The sequence below is a fragment of the Mirounga leonina genome, unplaced genomic scaffold, assembly GCF_011800145.1.
Source record: "Mirounga leonina isolate KUSES-001 unplaced genomic scaffold, KU_Mleo_1.0 Mir_104, whole genome shotgun sequence".
In the NCBI taxonomy this organism is placed as follows: Eukaryota; Metazoa; Chordata; class Mammalia; order Carnivora; family Phocidae; genus Mirounga; species Mirounga leonina.
Window position 1 is genome coordinate 12,750,617 of NW_023270231.1, and position 20,200 is coordinate 12,770,816.

The following is a 20,200-nucleotide window of genomic DNA, read 5'->3' on the forward strand; positions in this document are numbered from 1 at the left end:
CAAAAAGCCTGCCTACCTAGTAACTGTGTTGATGGATTTTTTTTTTTTTTTTAGTGGTTGAAATTCTGTGTGTAGAAGTCTTAGAAATTATACCATTTCCAGGTGCCTGGGTGGCTCAGATGGTTAAGCGTCTGCCTTCGGCTCAGGTCATGATCTCAGGGTCCTGGGATCAAACCCCGCATCGGGCTCCCTGCTCAGTGCAGAGCCTGCTTCTCCCTCTCCCTCTGCCACTCCCTCTGCTTGTGCTCTTCTGTCTATCTCTCTGTCAAGTAAATAAATAAAATCTTAAAAAAAAAAAAAAAAAAGAAAAAAGAAATTATACCATCTCCATCCTGCCAAAGGTATTGGAAGTCTGATAGAACCAGCCCAAGACATCGCTGCTGCCCTTGAAAGTTCTCTTTTGATCTTTGAGAAAGAGGCCCCACTATCTTCTCATGCCTCTCAGGAGAGTTTATAGATAAGGCAGGCTGAAATGATCTAGCACAACCTGAATGAGCATTCATTCCAGCATCTACAATGTGCCTGACACAAGGCCAGGCTCTGCGATCCAACAACAAACAAGGAACTCTCAGGTTTCATGGAGTGTGGGGTCTAAGGCAAGATTTCTCAGTCTTGGCACTGTTGACATTTGGGGCTGTATTGTTGTTGTGGGGAGTGTCCTGTGCACTGTGGGATGTTGACCTGTACCCCTGACCTCTATGCAATAGATGTCAGTAGCATCCTCCCCAAGTTGTGATCATCAAAAATGTCTCCAGACCTTGCCAAATGTCCCCTAGAAGAAGAAAAGGGAAATAACTAGCCTCAATTGAGAATCCCTAGGCTAGGGTCATGGTAGAACGTGAAGGCTCCAGATAGCCATCTGTCTAGCTGTGCAAAGAATCAAAAGCTGTGCCTTATCACATTCTGTACCAGTGATCCCAGAGATGGACACTCAAGGAAATCAGCAGTGCTAGCCTGAAATCCAGAAGACTCCATGTAGGAGACTTCTTGGATCCCCAAGGATGAGCCCATCAGCCCAATCCAACTTCAGTTAAAGGATCCTCTCCAGAGAAAGTTGCCACCTGATGCCCATTTGCCCTCCAGACTAATTACTTCCTACATTCTGTTTTTCCTTTAGCAGAAGCTGGCTTTGCACTTTACAAACAAAACAAGTCACCTCCTCAGAAGGCCACCAGCAGAACGAACTTGTGCTGGGGGTAGCTTGGGGTTGCCTAGCAACACCACGCACCTGCCAAGGCTACTTTCTTCATCTTCAAGCTAAACGCAAAGTGCTGTCCATTAATTCCCAGCTACCCCGAAACTTCTCAGAGATTTGCCAGCTTCCTACTGTTCATGTTTTCATCTTCCCCATATGATGTGGAGAAAACCTGCTACTGTGGTCTGTTTATCTCACTTCAGTTGGTTGGGGCAGGAGAAAAAAAATCAAGAGAGAAAGAGGGGGTAGAAAAAGCTTCATTTCAATCTAAGCGCACAGATATTTTGAGTACGTATCTCTGACTGACATGCTAGTGTTTTTGCAAATTTAAATTTTATGTAGTAGACGTGGCTTTCCTACACAATGAGGTTTCTGTTGAGACTTTGGGCGTGATTTTAGTCAAACATGAGTCCTCAAAGTGGCTAAATAACAAAGCACATATAATAGATGGGATGCTGAGCAAATGTTGCTAGGTCTGTCATTTAGTGTATTCTGTGTGATCCATTCAACCAAAACTCTTCTGGTAGAAATTGTAAAGCTGGAGGTGGCTGGAGGTTGGAGATAGACTCCTTTCCTTGAGAACCTCTGAAATGTCCCTTGGGCTTTTCCTACTGAGTTTCATTTTGCTCCTGTAGAAATGTTTATGGTATTTCTCTGAAACTGGGGATGGCTTCTGCTCCCTGAACACTCTCACAGTATGAACAAGGGGGATGGCACTGGTTCTCCAGGCAGGGCCCCCGGGGTAGGGGCTGGGGGGCGCGGGGCAGGGGGGGTGTCACCTCCTTGGTAAGGAAAGGAATGGAAATGTGAATCTGGGCTCTGTAAGGATAGGTGTGAATACCAGCAAGTCTTTCTTGAGGTATGCAAACACTTAGGCTTTGTTTGCATCTGGATTTAGTGCTGGGCTAAGAAAACAGGTTCTCTGGTAACAGTCTCCTGCTTTCTCCTCTCAAGACAGCTCAGCTTCCTTACAGAGACTTCCCCACAGAGAACTTCTCCTCTTTCGCTTACCCTCTTCTCTCAGGACCTAACCTGTACCACATTCTGGAAAGGATGGGGGGAACAAGCATTCAAAAGTAAGATGCCTTAAATAGGTACATTTCAACTCACTTTCAGACCCTCCAGACCTTTCTTCCTAGGAGGAGTCCTTTAAATTCCCACCACTACCACGTGCACAAATTAGGTTTATTGGCGTTCTCATAATGGGTTTTTGAGAGAAGAGAGGAAAGATGGCTGGCGAAAGCCTCTGGAACACTGGAGGGAGAAGTAAGGGGAGAGGCACGCTTTGATTCAGAAGATTTGGGCCAGAATGGTTTCAAATCAATTACCTCCATCATTGCAAAGCTCTTCATGCCCCCACCACAGCCCAGTCCACCCTGCACTTCGTGTGGTTTAAAAAAAAAAAAATACACCGCCAAAGCTGGAGATAGACATGGTGACAGAGGGGGAGACCGAATTATAGATGGATATTCGGGAAGTTACTTCCTGGGGATAATGACATTAATGGTCATTTGGGGTCTATTTAAATGAAGTAAGAAAAACACCTACATTGCACAACTCTGTAAATTTGCTAGAAGCCACTGCACTGTGCACTTAAAACAGGTGAATTTTATGGTATGTAAATTATGGCTCAATAAAGCTGGTAAAGGAAAAATGAGAACATATCCAGGAATTCTTGCCAGCAAGTAGGTTTTGTGAGGGTGGCGACATCCTACCAATTCTGTGCTGCTCTCTGCATCTTCTAGAGGGTGACAGAGGCTCTGCTGGGGAGGCTTTCCCACCCCGCTTTAGTGCCCCACCCCCTGCCACCCTTTCTCATCTTCCCACGCCCACGATCCCTGGGCCCCAGCTCAGGTCAGAAGGGTGGTAGCCACAGTTGTTTTAGGTGCTGGAGCAATTAGGGAATTAGACAGGCTGCTGATTTCATACTTCTCCCCACCCCAAAAAAAGAAGAAAGAAAGAAAAGGTTACCACAAAATAAGAATTACTCAAACGTCACCTCATTCCTCATGCACATACACATTTTTCTCTTTTCCCTGTTCATGGCACTGAGTACCTAATCCTTCCACGGCCCTCAGACTCGGCAGTATTTTTAAATCATGCCATAAATAAGGTTGAGTGATAAATAGCCAACATTTTAAAGTGCCCCTTAAAGCTATTACAAAAATATGAAAATAGCCCAGCAGAACTATCCAGTTCCTTGTTATAAGAAACTTGTGATAATCATATATAAATATATCCTTAAAATTCTGAATGATGGAGGGTACTTTGCCTCCGTCCTGGGTTGATAGGGAATTTCCTGTTTTCTGCAGAAGGTACTTGTAAAAAAAAAGAAAAGAAAAAGAAAGAAACAGGAAAGAAAGAAAAGATTTTTTTTTTTTTTTTTTTTGAGGTAGCCTCAATCTTGAGCTACTGGCTGGAAATTCCAGCCTACCTAGGCTTGTAAGCTCAGAGCTGGTTTAGTTTTCTGGAATATTCCCCACTTTGGGAAGGTTGCCTCAGACCCCTTCACACAGGTCAGTGTCACTGGGGATCCCCTGCATCTGGGACCCCACTGTGTCTTGCAACTGCATGCATTGCCTGCTTCCCCGACTCTCTGGAAGGCAGGCACGGGCCCCACTCTGAGGCTGGCCCAGTGGCTGCCCTGCGGCCTTGCTCCCCCTTTGCATGGCTCCCCCTGCTGCCCCAGTGCGGCCTCGCGCCCCTCCTTCTCATCCTCTCCGTTTCTCCAACCAGATGGCTGCCCCGATTTGTGCAACGGCAACGGGAGATGCACACTGGGTCAGAACAGTTGGCAGTGTGTCTGCCAGACCGGCTGGAGAGGGCCCGGATGCAACGTTGCCATGGAAACCTCCTGTGCTGATAACAAGGATAACGAGGGAGGTGAGCAAGCGTCTTCTCATTCCCAGCCCCTCAAGAGCAGGGCATTGTGTACCCTTCCGTCCTGAGTCATTTTTCCTGAAAGACCTCCCCTACTGTCAAATGCTCTTGTAACATTTCTCTTGATGCAGATGCAGCAGAGGACGGGCCGGTGAGGGTTCCTGGAGGCAAGGGCTGGAGGGCCCGGGGCTTGACGCTGGCTTTGGACTCTCAAGCACATAGCGCCACGGAGAGGTGGCTGGGCCCTGGCGCGGCCCCCGGGTGCCCGTTCCTGCCTGAGCCTCCGGGGCTGGGAGTCTCGAACGAATCGATGGTGGTGACCACAGAATGGGGCGCACGCTGCCCTCAGACATCTCAGGCAGTCCCTTCATCCTTACGACCCTCAGAGATGTTACCTTACAAATGAGGGAACTGAGCCTTAGGCTGCAGTTACGTAACTGTTTTAAGATAAGTCAACCACCAATGGTAAAATTGGGGCCCAAACCCAGCTCTGACTCCCAAGTCCACATTCCAACCAGTGGCCAGCAAACGACAGCCTGTTGGCCACATCCAATCCACTGCCTGGTTTTATATGAGCTAAAAAATGGTTTTTACATTTCTAAAGTTTGGGGGTGTGGGGGGAATCTAAAGAACAACAATATTTCAAGATATATGCAAACTGTGTGGAATTCAAATTTTAGCATTTTCTTATAAAGTTTTTTTTTTAATTTTTTTTTAAGATTTTATTTTATTTATTTTATTTGAGAGAGAGAATGAGAGAGAGAGAGCATGAGAGCGGGGAGGGTCAGGGGGAGAAGCAGACTCCCCGCTGAGCAGCGAGCCCGATGTGGGACTCGATCCCGGGACTCCAGGATCATGACCTGAGCCGAAGGCAGTCGCTTAACCAACTGAGCCACCCAGGCGCCCTCTTATAAAGTTTTATTGGAACATAACAATGCCTGTCGGTTTATGTTTCACCCTCAAAGACAGCATTGAGGAGTTGGACAGAGACCACATGGCTGGTAAAGCCTAAAATATTTACTCTCTGACCCTTTATAGGAAATTTGCCAATCCCTGTTCTGAACCTCTGAACTGGATTTTCCTGTGTTATTCCCTGATGGAGTGCTAAGATTCTGGGGCTAAATGGGGTTGCGTTAGCATACGGGCTGTGTGATTTCCTAAGAATATGGAGCAGTGCTCCCTTAAGGTGTGTGACCTTCTCCCACCAAAATTACTAACTGGTCAGAATTCCCTCAGAGCAGGTTGTTTCAGGGTGTAAGAGGATCCACGTGTCCAACTATTTGATTTAAGAAAAATGTGTCTAGTCCCACTCTGTCAATCCCTGTGCTCTGAGAATATCAGCTCCTGCCCTCACGGCCCCAGAGGGTCGGCTTAGGTAGTGTCCAGAAAGGGGCGCAATTCATCAGGGTGATGGATGAAAGTATTATTATATTTTTATTTTTCCTCATCCTCTTAATAGACACTTGCAATTCCCATAATCTATTATTGCTGTTATACTTGTACATACATAATGTGTAAATAACCAAATGTACATACAATGATAGTACACCAATCAAAAAAAAGTTTATAGACCTGATGTAATTTACAGAGCTCCCATTCATTCATTTAGCTTCCTGAAACAGAGCCAAAATAGAAGCCACTTTAATTCATTTTTGAATGAAGTGAGCCATAACTGCATATATCCATACATTTTTTTTTTTTCCCCAAGAGAGACAGTCAAAATCGCATTACTTCTCCTGATAAGGTTCCGTTTTTGCCTCTGGTCCCTGGTGATTTCACCTAGCAAAGTGGTTGCTTACAGATCAGCTCCCTTCCTCTTCCAGAAAGGAGCCGCTGTCCTGGCTCCCTTCCCCACTGCAGGTGTCAGCAGCTGAAAGAATAGCAAATGGCTGGAATGCTGCACACGTAGGGGAGGGGGACTGACTCAGTCTCCCCAACACGCCCTGCATCATCTCCATTCCTCTCCACCAGTCCTATGGCTGATGGCAACTCCTTTCGGGAGAAAATCGATTTCCTGACATAGTAGAACCGGAAGAGGCACATGAGGTGCTCTTGGTCCAGGCCTGAGGACTGCACTGCAGGCACATAGGGCTCAGGGTCCCTCCTGGTGGGCAGAGGCAGAGCGTCAGGGAGGCAAGGCACAAAAACAAATGAGGCAGTGATTATGCTAAAGACAATAATGGCCTTGTTATGGGAACTATTAAAGCGAACCTCCCAAGGAAGTAATTAGCCACCAGGAAAAAAAAAGAAAAAAAGGCTCTGCACAGTGTTTATAAAAAGAAACTCCCAGTTAATTCAGAGTTGCTTATGTCAGGTGAGAGGTAGACACGGATTGTCTCTCACCTGGTGTAAGCAATTCACAATTAACTGAGTTCTTTTTTTTTTGGAGGAGATTCCTCAGTGCAGAGTATCCTTTTTATGGTTAATTACTTCCCTAGGAGGTGTGCTAAGCACTTTGCTGTTTATTGATAAATATTAAAGTTGCTCCTCATCAACTCCAGATCCAATCCTGCCGCACACTAATTATATCACTTTTTTGTTTGTTTTGGTGGGGGTAGGAGTTCTGCCCCAGGCTCTTTCCTGCTTTGGGAGTTCTCAGGCAGGGCTGTGTGGTTTCTGACCCTGACAGTAGGTCAGAGGAGGCACCCAGGCAGAGCATGCATGTCGGCCAGGGGAGCAGCTGCAATGAACACATTTGTTATGAGCCTCATGAATGGGGAAATAATGGGGTGCTCTTCCAAAGTGGAGCTGGAAGAGGCAAATCACTTTTTCATCCGGGAACACTCTACATTTAAAAAAAAAAAAGAAATCTCAGTTTAAAGAGATAGATATTTTTTATTTTAAACTGAGATCGATATAGATACAAATATGGATACAGATATTTGCAGCCCTTGACAGCCTTTTTCAACCTGGGAGAGAATTAAGCCCTGGTGCTTTGCAGCCACTAGTGGTTCAGAAACTGTAGCAAACCCCCCGGAGGGCTTGATTAAACACAGATTGCTAGAACTTTTCCTCCAGAATTTCGGATTCCGCAAGTGTGGGGCGGGGTGCAAGAATTTTAATTTCAAGGAAATTTCCAGGTAATGCTGAGGCAGGTTCTCTTTGAGAAACACTGTCCTAAGACATTCATTATATGGAATGACTTGACGTGTCTCCTATGCATCTGGAATGGTACTAAGTGCCTTCCTTAGAAGACCTGAGAAAATTTTCACTCAGACATTTTCTATATTCCGTGGTGCCTGGCTGAGAAGCCCTGTTGGAAAGAGCTGCCTACGAATATCCCCCAAAAAACAATTTATGCCAGTTCCCTACCTTCTTCATCCTGTCCCTTTCAGAGTCTCCCTACACCCTGCAGCCACGTGACCGCTAACTTAACCTCAGGAAGCAATGGCTGATGGGGAAGGGGCAAGTTCTCCCTGCCATTGCCCCTGAGAAGTAGAAACAGTTCAGACAGACCTGCCGGCAAGCAGACTGCCTTTTTAATAGTGAAAGATCTTCACTTGAACTGCTCACCCCAATTTGAAAAAGAAGAGACTCAAAGAAATATTTTTGCTTACAGAAGACAAATACCAGCTCATTAAAGTCAGAATACACACAACATGTGCATCAAGTGACAGGCAGATAATATTTAATTATCAACACCAAGACAGAGGTGTGAGATTTAGTTCATCACAGCCAGGGGTAGGAGAAAGGGTGTAGATCTCCTCTAAAAGTGGGAACCTGAAGGTGGGGAGGCGTTGTTAGACCATCTGGCCTGGAAAGACAGGCCTTACTCCTTCCCCACATGCCTTTATCACCCAGAACTTGGGAGTCAGGAACCCCCGCCCTCTGTCTGTACAAAGCCCAGCTCTCATCATTTCAAGCCAGCCTGGGAGTCTGCTTGAAGTGCCCGTGGAATCCTATCAGACACTCTCTCTCCTGTCTGTGGGTGGAGGCCTGGAGCGGAGGGGGTAGGAAAAAGCCCTTCTACGCTGAACTTGTCCACAGTCAACAGTGCGTCACATCCTGCCTTACTGTATTAGCGAGCTGTCTGCGTCTCCCTCCGTAGTTTTAACATGGCACCAAAAGTTAGACTCTTGTTCCTTCTCCTGTCACTGCTCTGGTTGCAGGTGACACTGTCACATCATGATGGTTAAGAGCCTGGGCTCAGGAAGCAGTCTTTGTGTCCCACTTCTGCGAGTAACTTGACTCCTCAAGGTCTCAGTTTTCTTGTCTGTGTAATAGGCATGATAATGCCAACTCCATTAGCAGGCGTGTGGTTTCACTGACAAAATGTATGCAATACGTTTTACCAGGTGCCTGCTTCACGGGGTGCCTTCAAGAGCAGCTTGCTGCCAGCTTTAATGTTATTGCTGGTACTGTTGCCGTTATTTCTAGAACGCATGCTGAGTCCGCATAGATGGAGCCCAACCGGTAGTTTTCCCACAGTCTATAACCACTGAGGTTCTAACCAGTGCTCATCAAATTTCAGCATTGCATGACTTCCCTGGATGGTTTAACAAACGTTCATTCAGAGTTTGCTAAATGTTAGACATTGGAAAGAGGCCTTTGGAAATTCTAGGACAAATACGATGCATGTCCACAAAGAGCTCACATCCATCTGAAGAGATAAGATGTATAACACATTATTATAATTACTACAGTCAGGACTGACAGGGTGGAAGACCCCCCTTCCGTGGGAGCGTGGAGAGGCGACTGTCATGGAGTGTGGGTGTCGGCCACAGGACAGGAAAGAAAGCCCATCACCACATTGACCCCAACATCTTCAGTATCTCTCCTGGGAGAGTACTCAAAGCCACCGATCTGTGTGGTCAGTAACCTGTGATGGAGGCTCTTCCACCTACCAGCAGCTTCTACACTTCTCTCCCTAAATTAAGGTTTCCACGACAGTGTTTCTCAGCCCACCTCCATCTGTGAAGTTTGGTTCCTTGTTTTGCTCCAAAGGAGGCTGCCTTGGGTTAAGAGATGTGGATGCTGGCCTGAGTTTCCAGGCACTCCAGCCAGGTCTAAATGAGGAGAAATAACACTGGAGTCTGTCCAAAGCACTTGGAACAGACGAAGCCCACCCCTTGCCCATGGCCTCCTCCCCTTTTCCCCATCCCATAACCATCCAAATTGGTTTGACATGATTCAGGGATGCTATTCCGGCATTTATCTCAATTGTTAATTAATAACACCTTGTCTGTGCATTTAGCAGAGCCAAGCTCAAGACTTCAGGGACTCTGGAAGAGTTATAGTTCTCAAGTCCAAATAGTCCCATTTCTTCATCCAATGAGAGATAAAGCTTGGTGAACCCATTGTAAATGCCTTGATTAATGTGTGCAAATCATGTTGATGGATTGGTTGGGTGGGGGACAGCTTAGAAGTACAACATTGCTCTATTAATTGGGTTGGATGAGGATTCCCCTTGCAGTCCAAAGACCTTGTGGCAAATGTAGCTGGAGCCATAAACAGAGTCCCCAACTAGCTTCCAGAGAGGAAAACAATATATCTAATGCTTACAAGGGAAATGTGGCCTTGAGGCCACGGCCAGCTGGCCAGGCACTGGGTCTCTCTTCCTTGGGAGGGAAGCAGAACTAACCCCAACTGAGGACCACATGGCAACAGGGGGCTGAAATTATTCTGGATCTTCCAGTGTATTTGACTCAAGACTCTTCTGTTTAGGAAACTGAGGGTTGGGGGGTCAGTTTTCTATTGAGGTTTTTTTTAAAAAAAAAAAAAGTAAAATTCATTCTTTATCACATAGAAAAACTATAATCAGTGAGATTTTTGAGAGCTTATGTGCACCGAGCCCTGTTCTGAGCTTTGTATGCATCTGGGTAATGGGATAGGCAACCCACTGGTGGGCGCCTGCACCTCACTTTCTGTTCCTCCACACAGCAGCCTGCGAGAGAGTTCTGAATTGTAAATCAGACCGTGCCATGACCTCAAAGGGCTTCTCATGTAGTTAAAATCAAAATCAAATGTTTCACCTTAGCCTAGAGTGCCTTCTGTGACGTGCCCCTTCCTCTTCTCTCGCCCGACCCCCACCGCCCGCCATAGCAGCTCTGTTGCGTCCACTCCCTCCAGCCCCTTGCCCTCACATGCTGAGCTTAGTCGTACCTCAGGGCCTTTGCTGATCCAGGGCCAGAAATGCTCTGACCTGGGCATTTGGCATGACCAGCTCCTTGCAGCCATTTTCCATTCTCAGCCCAAGCACCCCTCCCCAAAGAGGCCTGTCTCGACCTACCTCTGTCTCTCCCCCATCACCCTGTGGTGTTGCCTTCACAACAAATGGCGCACTCCTAAATTATCCCATCTATATCTTCCTGGTCTGTTTGTGTCATCGCAGCAGACGCAGAAGTTTTATGACTCTGTCTCTTCATAGTTTTTCCCTGCCATAGATAAGGATACAGAGGCTGGAGAAGGTAATATTCAAAATAGGCTTCCAGCTAACCACTCTGATAGACCGTTTGGCTACTTTAAAGGCAGAGGCTCAGTTCTTCGCAAACACTAACAAAATTTGGAGACTGTTTCTGGGGAAAGTTCAAACAAGTACAGAACTGTTGCTGTAAAGAGGCCTCAGGAAAAGTCACCTCAAACATAGAACTTGCCCACTGAAGACCTTCTCACAGTAAATGGATTTAAGCATGGAATTTGTTTGGGGGGTTGGACGAAGATGTTTAAAGTTCATGAATTTACCTAACATCACACCTTCAGTCTTTCCTAATCAAGTTTTTAGTAGTTTAAATGATTATTAAGTGTCTCTTAAGGGATTATATTTTTCCCTGATTAGATGACAAATCAAATATTCATCATAAAATTGTGATTAAAATACCTAATTTGCAAAAAAAAATGTTAATAATGTAAATCACTGTGGACTTATTTTAGGGAATTAAAGGATCAAAACACAGATTTAACTGGTGGCAAAGAGGTAACATTTATTTCCTATGTTGGCTTCCCGTATTTTTGCGTTGGCCAGAGAAACTGCCTAGATTGTAGCAAGAACCCTCTTGGTTCCTGTGACCAGCCTTTGAATAAAGGTTCAAGGGGCCTGGTGCCAGGATTATCTCCTTTGCTCCCACAGCCCTCCCCTCAGTCCAGACCAGTGGCTCTCTACTGGGGACAGCTTTACTCTCCAAGCGGGACATTTAGCAACATCAGGAGACATTTTAGGAGTCACAGCAGGGAGGAAGAACGGAGATGCTACTGGCATCTAGTGGGTAGAGGCCCAGGATGCTGCTAAAAATCCTACATACACACGACAGCCCCCACAACAAAGAATGATTGGGCCCCAAATGTCAATAATGCCAAGATCAAGAAATCTGGTGCAAGTATTAACATCTCCTGGGGACATATCTGAGGGTTCCAGACAGTTCCAGAGCAGGGAGTGTCTTTGGCTTGATGTCAGGGGCCTGATGCATCCAGCACTTACTAAGACTTTACCCACATTGCCCAAATAAATCACGACAATAGCCCACAAGAGCCCTAAGAGCCTCTGAGCATCCTTCACATAGAGGCAGATACTAAGGGCCAGATAAGCAGAGCGGCTGACCCAGGCCTCACAGCTAAAATGCAGCCATGCCAGGACTCAGTCAAGAGCCTTCCTCATGGACCCCTCGCAGCAGCTGACTATTGTGCTCGGGATCCTAGCAGGGCAATCTGTGAGTGCTTAACACCCTTAGCCCCGCAGAAACACGAATTCTGCAGCATTCTGAAAAATAGCATTGGTGTTAGCTTCCCCCCCCCCACCCATTTTGGATTTGGAATGCATTTTTGCCACAAAGTGCTTATGCATTGCAATGCCAGGGTACAAGCAGGGGAAAGTGGAACAGTTGGACTTTAAATAGCTAGACGCTCTCTGCAGCACAGTGAGCAGCTGCCCAAGGTCTGTGCTCTTTTCTTTGACTTTCCGTCTTCTCAGCCAAGAGCTCGGGGGATTGGAGAGGTGCCAGAACTATGTAGCCAAATGTGAATCCAAAGAAAACTGCAAGGTGTGCCCCAAAGCTGTGTGTGCAGTGCTCCCTCCCTCCCCGAGCACCGCAAGACCAAACCTTTCCAGGGGAATTCCCTCCCTTTTCCTGAGCTCAAGCTACTTCATCATTGATCTGCCAACCCCATTTCCTGGAACTCCATGGCCACACACACTGAGGGACGCTACCTCTTTGATTCACGGCAATCGTGGAGTCCGCAAATGTCAGATGCACAAAGACTAAAATATGGAGTCCCCAGCAGGTATAAAACCCAGAGAGGGGAAGTAACTTCTTCAAGGCCAAATAGCAGGGTAGGGCAGATCCAGGCTTCCTGGCTCTAGATTCAGTACGCTTTTCTCCACGCCATGCTGTCCCCAAAGGGACACAGTCCCCCTCAAGAGATCGTATGGCTGGCCTTACTGGTAAGATCATTCTGAGACCCAGGAACTAGATAGACTAAGATGAGTTGAGGCACCTGTGTACCCAAGAGTGAGCACCTTCTCTAATTGTGCCCGTAGGCCAGCCTCCCTCAACTTTCCCTAGTCCCAGCCCCATTTACATATACTCTTGTCACGGAGGGTGGCAAGAGCAAACACGTCCCCCCATGCCAACCACACACACACACACACACACACACACACACACAGCCAGGCCACAGGAGTGAATGAGACTCAGACTCCTCCACAAAGAATCCAAGGTCTGCTGGGGTGTGAGACAGATGTGAAACCAGCCTCTACAAAGCTGTATACTAAGGGTCCAGGATAGAATGAGGCCGAGAGCATAGGACAGCCCAGAGAAGGGGCATCAAAGGTTTCCAGAGCAGGTAAAACTCGAATTTTGAAAGCTACAGAGGACTTAGATCAGGAATGCAGGGAAAGCATTGTGGGCGCATGTGCAGAGGCAAGGGACAGCAGTGCGTATCTGGGGACCTCGGAGAAGACTGACGGAGAGTGGAGGAGGGTGAGGCTGGGGAGGCGGGTCTGGACGGAGAAAGCCAGGCCTTGCGTGCCACGCTGGGCAGAGTGAAGTTTACCTGAAGTATTTGCTTTGTCTTCCTGCATTCAGCATCTTGGTCTCCACAACTGTAGCCACACCTTTTCTCTCAGACAGAAGGCTGATCTATCTGCTTGGGTGATTCCTAAATACATATGCTCACAGCAGAGAAGAAGGAGTGGCCTGTCTGTATGTTTCTTCTGTTGCACGTGCACAACCTTTCACTTCGAGGGGAGGAGACAGCCTGGCAAGGTGATCAAGACGCTTCGGGGCCAGGGAGCTCTGGGTTCACGTCCTGGCCCCACCACTGATGGGAACAAGTCGACCTGTCTCTGTAAGCCTCAGTTTTGTCCTCTGTAAAGTAGGACTAACACTAGTTGCCACCTCAGAGGATACTGTGAGCTCAGATGAGCTAATACATGGAAAATACTTAGTACAAAGGTTCTCTTAGGTCACTGGGCATCAGAATCACCTGGAAGGCATAATGCACAGATTGCCAGACTCACAGAGTTTCTGGTACAGTATGTCTGGGCGGGGCCAAAGGATATGCATTTCTAACAAGTACCCAGCTGATACTGACACTTTGGGAACCACTGACTTGACACAATAGGTACCATTTGGGGGGGAACTCAAGTGCTGACAGAGAGTGATTCCTCCATATGTGGCATCCCTGGGCCACCTGAGGGGGAGGACAGACCAAAAAGCTCTGCGTCCCAGGCCGTGGCAGCTTGATTGGCATACGGACCCACTGTACTCACTGAAGCCCCTGCCACAGAGCTGTGGCTATGGAAAGGGGCTCAGGACCCCAACTTCCCGGGATCTGTCCCCCTCCCCTCTTTCAAGAGCCCTGGAGTAAAGCACAGCTGTGGGAAGAGCGTGCTGGAAGAGGGTACATGGTAGCTGGCCCTGGTCTCTCCCCCTTGTGACTTCCTGAGGCTTCTCCCATCGCCCTCAGGCCCAAAGTTGATGCTGTGCCCTTTTCGGCTGGGGTCTGCCAGGTCTTGGGTCAGGCCGACTTGTGTTAGTTCTGGCTCCAGTTCTTACTGGCTGTACTCCCTTGAGCAAAGCACCTGACCTGTCCGAGCCTCTGTTTCAATACCACCACCAACTTCACAGGCCCTTTGAGAGGTTTGACTAGCCATTTTACAGAAAGCGCCTGAATGCCACCTTATTTAAATGACAGGTCTAATTATTAGTATCTCCCTGTGTAATGTGACTTCAGAGACTCTGAACACACACACACACTGTTCCCAATCAAAAGCTCATCATATCAAGTAATGCATGACATTTCAAAATCAGAAATCCATCTTTTGGTCCCTGTTCTAATGTACATTCCCCCTCAATCCCACACACACTCATGCTGGAATGAGTGTATTTTCCGTCGCAGATCACAACCCAGGGATCTGGATGGCTCAACGAACATATTGTCTGGTCTGCATAAGGTTAAAAAAAATCCCTGAATTAGCTGCTGACATATAACAGTAGAGGATTCCATTTAACCAGCTAAAAAACTGAGAAGCTAGAGAGTAGTTTGTTCAAAGTCAACAGTGAAGTGCTGGGATTGGAGCCTGGCTCTCCTAATCCTAAATGTCTGGCTCGTCCTCCTCCCAGACCCGTTTTCTAAAAGTAGTTCTATATCAGGTTGGCCAGAGAGTCCAAAGCTACTGGGATCTGGGACAGGGAAGGCAAGGGGAATCTGTAGAGAAAGGGATGCTGCAGTCATTGGGACAAGCTTCACCTACTCCTACTTCTGCTATGCCTACTCATAAAGCACACGGCTCAGGGGGAGCAGATCCAGGGAGAAGTTTCCAGCCCGCTGGGGCCCAGCACCCAAAGCACCTTTTTTTTTTTAAGTTTTTTTTTTTTTTTTTGAGAGAGAGCGAGAGAGAGAATGAGAGAGAGAGAGCATGAGACGGGGGAGGGTCAGAGGGAGAAGCAGACTCCCTGCCGAGCAGGGAGCCCGATGCGGGACTCGATCCCGGGACTCCAGGATCATGACCTGAGCCAAAGGCAGTCGCTTAACCAACTGAGCCACCCAGGCGCCCCCAAAGCACCCTTTGATGCACAACATCAGTGCTGTCGCTTCCCAGCCATCACGTGGTCCACAGCAGTGGGCATTCCCAAATCTCTCACGTGCCCCCTTGTCTGTGAGGGTTGCTGTACAGATTTGCAAGTGCACCCTTGTCTGGCCCCTCCATTTCTTCCTGACCATTAAAGCCATGGTTTCTTAATATCTTTCCACCTCCACCTGGATCATGCAATCATTTTCACTGGGCTGGACCGTTGGTCCTCCAGCTTCCAGTCTATTCCACACAAAGCGGTCAGTCAGAAGAATCCTTTCATTTCTATTTATATATATATATTTATATTTATTTTACATATTATATATAGCATATATTATAATATGTATTATATTATATATTTATATTATATTTGTATTTATTTATATATTTTTTTTTATTTGGACCCATGATTGGGAAAATAACTTTATTTTCTTGGGGTTTGGGCAGATGTCCAGTCTCAGAACTTCTGGATTTGCTTCCTGGTGTCAGTGGCCTTGGTGACCTTGAGCATGTAGAAGCACACAGTGTCGCTCAAGGGCTGGCACTCACCCCCTGTGACAGTGTCGCTGATCGGGACATCCCAGAAGTCTGGGGACAGGGGCTCACATGTTCTGGCGGCGTTTCTTGAATCGGTTGTACTTTCAGATATAGGGGAGGTGGTCTCGATGGGTGACAGTAGTCGTCTGCATCTTCATCTTGGTCACCACATCAGACAGAATCCACCCTCTGATGGACACATGACCAGTATAGGGGCACTTCTTGCCAAAATAGGTGCTCTCAGTGGCCTTCTTGTGTGCCCTGAAGCCCAGACCAATGTGTTTGTAGTATTTCGGGAACTTCTCCTTGCCAGTTTCTCCAAGCGGGCCCCTCTTCTTATTCTGAAAGACGGTCAGCTGCTTTTAGTAGGCATGCTCAGTCTGTATGTCCATCATCTCCCTGGATGCCTGAAAAAAGAAGAATCCTTTTAAAAGTCAGGTCATCCGATGCCCCTGTGCAAACCTTTGCTGGGCGTTGCATCTCCCACAGCACATCATCTGGGTCACAGCCATTGCTCCCCATTAGCAGGCTCCTGCTTCCACTTAGCACTTACATCGTCCTCTACTCGTCTCCATCATCCAGCCCAACATCCACCATCTTGTTCCTACTCTCAAGATACTTTTCCACCCTGGACCTTTGCACCTGCTGTTCCCTCTGCCCAGAATGTTCTCCCTCCAGAAGTTTCCAGGACTTATTTCCTCATCTCATTCAGGCTTCTCCCAAACATTACTTCTGGGATGCTTCCCTGCCCCACCCCCATCTAAAACAGCAACCCTCCTCCTCCATCACTCTCCCGACCCTTTACCCTGCCTTACTTTTCTTTAGGACACTCTCACCTTCTCAAAGTCTGTTATACATTTCTTTGTTAATTGTCTGTTTCCCCTCTAGAATCTAGGTTCCTAACTGCAGGGTTCTTCTCTGTCTTGGTCAACTCATTATTAAATGAATTGAATGTTTTAATTGGAAGTTTTAATGAGAAGTGTCTAGGACAGAAAGCAGTTGTCTTTTATTCAGTACACAGTGACCCAGTATTTTAGTATGAATACATTTCCTTTTAGGACTAAAAAAACACATCCATACAATGACACCCAAGTCGCTACATACCACTCACAGCCTTTTATTAATGCAAAGAAAATCTAAAGGTAAGATACATTATTTCTTTTCAGTAAGACGTGAACATGGTTATACTGCTCTTCATCTCTATTGTCAACTTGGCTCACCCTGAATATGGACTTCACATGGGCCAGCGGCAGTAGGTATGCAAGCTCTGTAGGAAAGGCAGGGGCTGCCGAGAATCACGTTGGGTGAAGCCCGACCTCCCAAACCATGGCCAGCCTGGTGAGGCACAGAGTAGTGAAAGAGGTCAGCAGGTCTGAGGCTGGGCCAGCTGTGGGCAAATCCCAGCTCCCCCACTCACAAGCAGCTGCCTGACCTTGTCAAATAATGTAACCTCTCCAGGCGTGGGTTCTCCATCTATAAAGCCAGAGTAAACAGGTGGTTGCTATGCACTAAATGTTTTTGCACAAGGCTTATTTACTCTCTCACAAAGGCCCTATTAAACTAGTATTTTTATTATTTCCACTTGACTGATGAGAAAACTGAGGCTCAGAGAGGTAAGCTAATTAGCCCAAGGCCACACAGCCAATATGTTGCAAACACGGATCCTGTGACGTTAACTGGCAGTCCAATACTGGCCACAGAGTGAATGTGAAGATGAAATGAGATCTCCAGGGTGTGCTAAGCACAGTACCTGAAGCATGGCAAGAGCCATGTTTAGGAATTAGTACTTCTGATTTCCCTAATCTAACCGAAAGCTTGCATGATAGCTGAGTCTGGTCCCTTCTCCCACTTGGCAGTCTAGGGGCACTTCTTTATGCACCAGGAGGACAGGCATCATGCCCTCTGCTAATGCTCTCAGCTCAGGGGCCAGTCCTCCCACCTGCCCCCCGGGAGACAGGGTCTCTCTTCAGGCAGAAAGTAACTGTTCCGGTTTGTTGCTCTGAGGTGTCGGTGGTGACAGCCCCTTTTCTTTCTGAGGGGCCCAGCAGGTCACTGTCTGGCACCCCACCAGCCTGCCACCCCCTGCTGGGCTGGCTTCTGTCTGACCTGTCAGTGAGCTCTTTGAAAGGGAGGTTGATGGTGGGCAGGGGGGAGAGGCCAGGAACAGTGGGGGAGGGGGAGCGTTTGGGGACATCCGTGGCTGAGATCAGAGACCCTTGCTCTTTCTTGCCAGTAGTTTTTGTAACAGAACAGCGGGGAGACGGCAGCAGCCAGGATAGAATTCCCCCAGGTATAAAAAACATGGCCCTAGGCTAACAAGGGTGAGGCTGTGCCAGAGAGACCTGTCAGGGAATGTCCAAGGGGGACAAACTCTCATCAAGTGAGATCATTATTCCTGGAGACTCTGTCTGGGTTGAGGAGAGGTGGCGGGGGGGGGGGGGGGGCGCGGATAGTAAGAGAGAGAGGCTGAAAGAAAGAACAACTAGAGAATGAAGATGTTTTGTGAAGCCTCAGCATTTCCTCCCCCAGGTCCTACACTATTCACAGGGTACCTTTATATGGCCGTGACTACTTACAGCCTCCCGTGAAGAATTGAGGATAGAAGCCAAATGTAGGCTTTGGAGGTGGACAGCCAAAGGGTGACTCACTCCATTATTTACTAGCTGTGTGATTGTGGGCAAGGCTCTTAACCTCTCTGAGCCTCAGTTTCTTCCTCTGCAAAATGGAGATTATAGACACCACCCTCAAGTGTCCGAGCGAGCTTATGGGATGATGGCTGCATAAGGGGGTAAGGGGCAGGCTGCAGAAGCACAGAGGGGCTTCAGTACTGGCAAAGGAACAGCCCTATGGAGGTCCATCCGTCACGAGTGGGAGCTAGGACAGAGGGCCAACTAAAACACTCTGCATCCCAGCTTTTCAAAAAATAAATCTCCCTCCAATATGTCTTTAAACTGTTCCTCTTCTATTTGACATCATTCTGCCTCGGGTAAAAGAGTTTAGTGCATGTCATGGCGGCGGGCACAGCGGCTCCTGTTTGCCATTTGAAATGTTCTACTCTAACTGCCCTTACAGGGCAGCCTCATATAGAATTTGGCTTTGGAGTGCAGCGAACTGGGTCAAAAGACAGCCCCAACATGTAGAAGTTGTGTGGTCTTAGGCAAGTTATTTACTCTCCTTCTTAATCTCTAATTCCTCACTTGTAAACAAGTTAACGATCCCCGGAATTCTGGCGGTGATTTAACGAAGGGATGCAGATAAAGCACTTATGACGGTACCTGAAACCTAGTAAGCTTTTCATAAGTGCCAGTCATTAGCTCTGATTACACATGGTTGCCATTAATGCTTCATCATCCTACTGACTCCCAGAATGTGTCACCTAACATAAGGTCTCTATGCTGAAATATGCTGGCTTTGGGAGGCACTGGGAGGCCAAGGACAGGGGCTCTGAGCTTATGTGCTAGTAGTGATGATTTGGTTTGTATTGCATTTAATCACCCCAAAGCGTGCATTTTATGAGATCAATCAAGCAGGGGGCTATTGAGTAGATGAAGGTGTGGCTGGTCCTTCCAAAGATAGAGCTCCCAAGCCTAGAGCTCTGTTCTCGTGAAGTGCTTCTCAACCTGGATTGTACTAGACTATTGTGGGGAGATGCTCTGGGCCAAAAGGGGTCTGTGGTCAGGAAATGCTGCATGCTCCATTGCAACATTAAAGATTTATAATGCATATTCACCCATCAAAGTCTCTGAGAAGTCCTGCTGTAAAGAAACTAGTTTAATTGTTTAACCAATGTCTCTCAAGTTGTTTTTGACCATAGATCCTCCAGTGCCACCTCCACTTCTATGTTTCAGGGAACCCCCAGGAGACATAGTTCGGGAAGGCTCCTTTAGTCTCTCAGAGTCAGATGTACTGCTATGGATATTTGAGGGATGTTTTCAGTAATTCAGAGCAAGGGTCCTTGAGTTTTAGCAGGCAAAAAAAATCACCTGGGAATCTTCTTTAAAATACTCTCGGGGTGCCTAAGGGGCTCAATCGGTTAAGCATCCAACTCTTGGTTTCAGCTCAGGTCATGATATCAGGGTCCTGGGATCAAGCCCCACACTGGGCTCCATGCTCAGCAGAGAGTCTGCTTGAGATTTTTCTCTCTCCCTCTCCCCATCCCCCCACTTGCACTCATGTATGTGCTCTATGTCTCTCTCTAAAAATAAATAATCATTTATTTAAAAAAATGCATATTCTCAGTTTCCACACTCAGAAATTCAGTAGACCTGGGTGACAGCAAGAATCAGCATTTTAAAATCACTGAGGTGGTTCCAGGGCAAGAGGTCAGGGAGCACATCTTGACCAACAGTGGTTTAGTGCCTGGCTTCTAGAAATACAGTGCTCAGACCAGCAGCAGCAGCATCACCTGGAGACTTGTAAGAAATGCAGACCAAAGGAAAGACCAGAGAATTAGAATCTGTATTTTAACAAGGTCCCAGGTGATTTTAATGCTGGTTAGATTTTAAGAAGCATTGGTTTTAAAGGTTTTTATTGATGGTATTTGTTTTGGGTTTTTTTTTTCCATTTGTTTAGTTTTAATA

At 47.1% G+C, this 20,200-nt stretch overlaps 1 protein-coding gene and 1 pseudogene across 2 annotated transcripts in view; one reads left to right on the forward strand and one right to left on the reverse strand.

The window, feature by feature from the left end:
* The window catches only part of TENM2 (teneurin transmembrane protein 2), a 923,830-nt gene that overhangs the window by 810,434 nt on the left and 93,196 nt on the right, over positions 1-20,200 (forward strand). For both annotated transcript variants that reach the window (XM_035013873.1, XM_035013878.1), the window contains one exon: positions 3,932-4,078. In XM_035013873.1, coding sequence (XP_034869764.1) covers positions 3,932-4,078 — 147 coding nt within the window. The remainder of the gene's footprint in view (positions 1-3,931; positions 4,079-20,200) is intronic.
* On the reverse strand, positions 15,541-16,015 carry LOC118016472 (annotated as a pseudogene).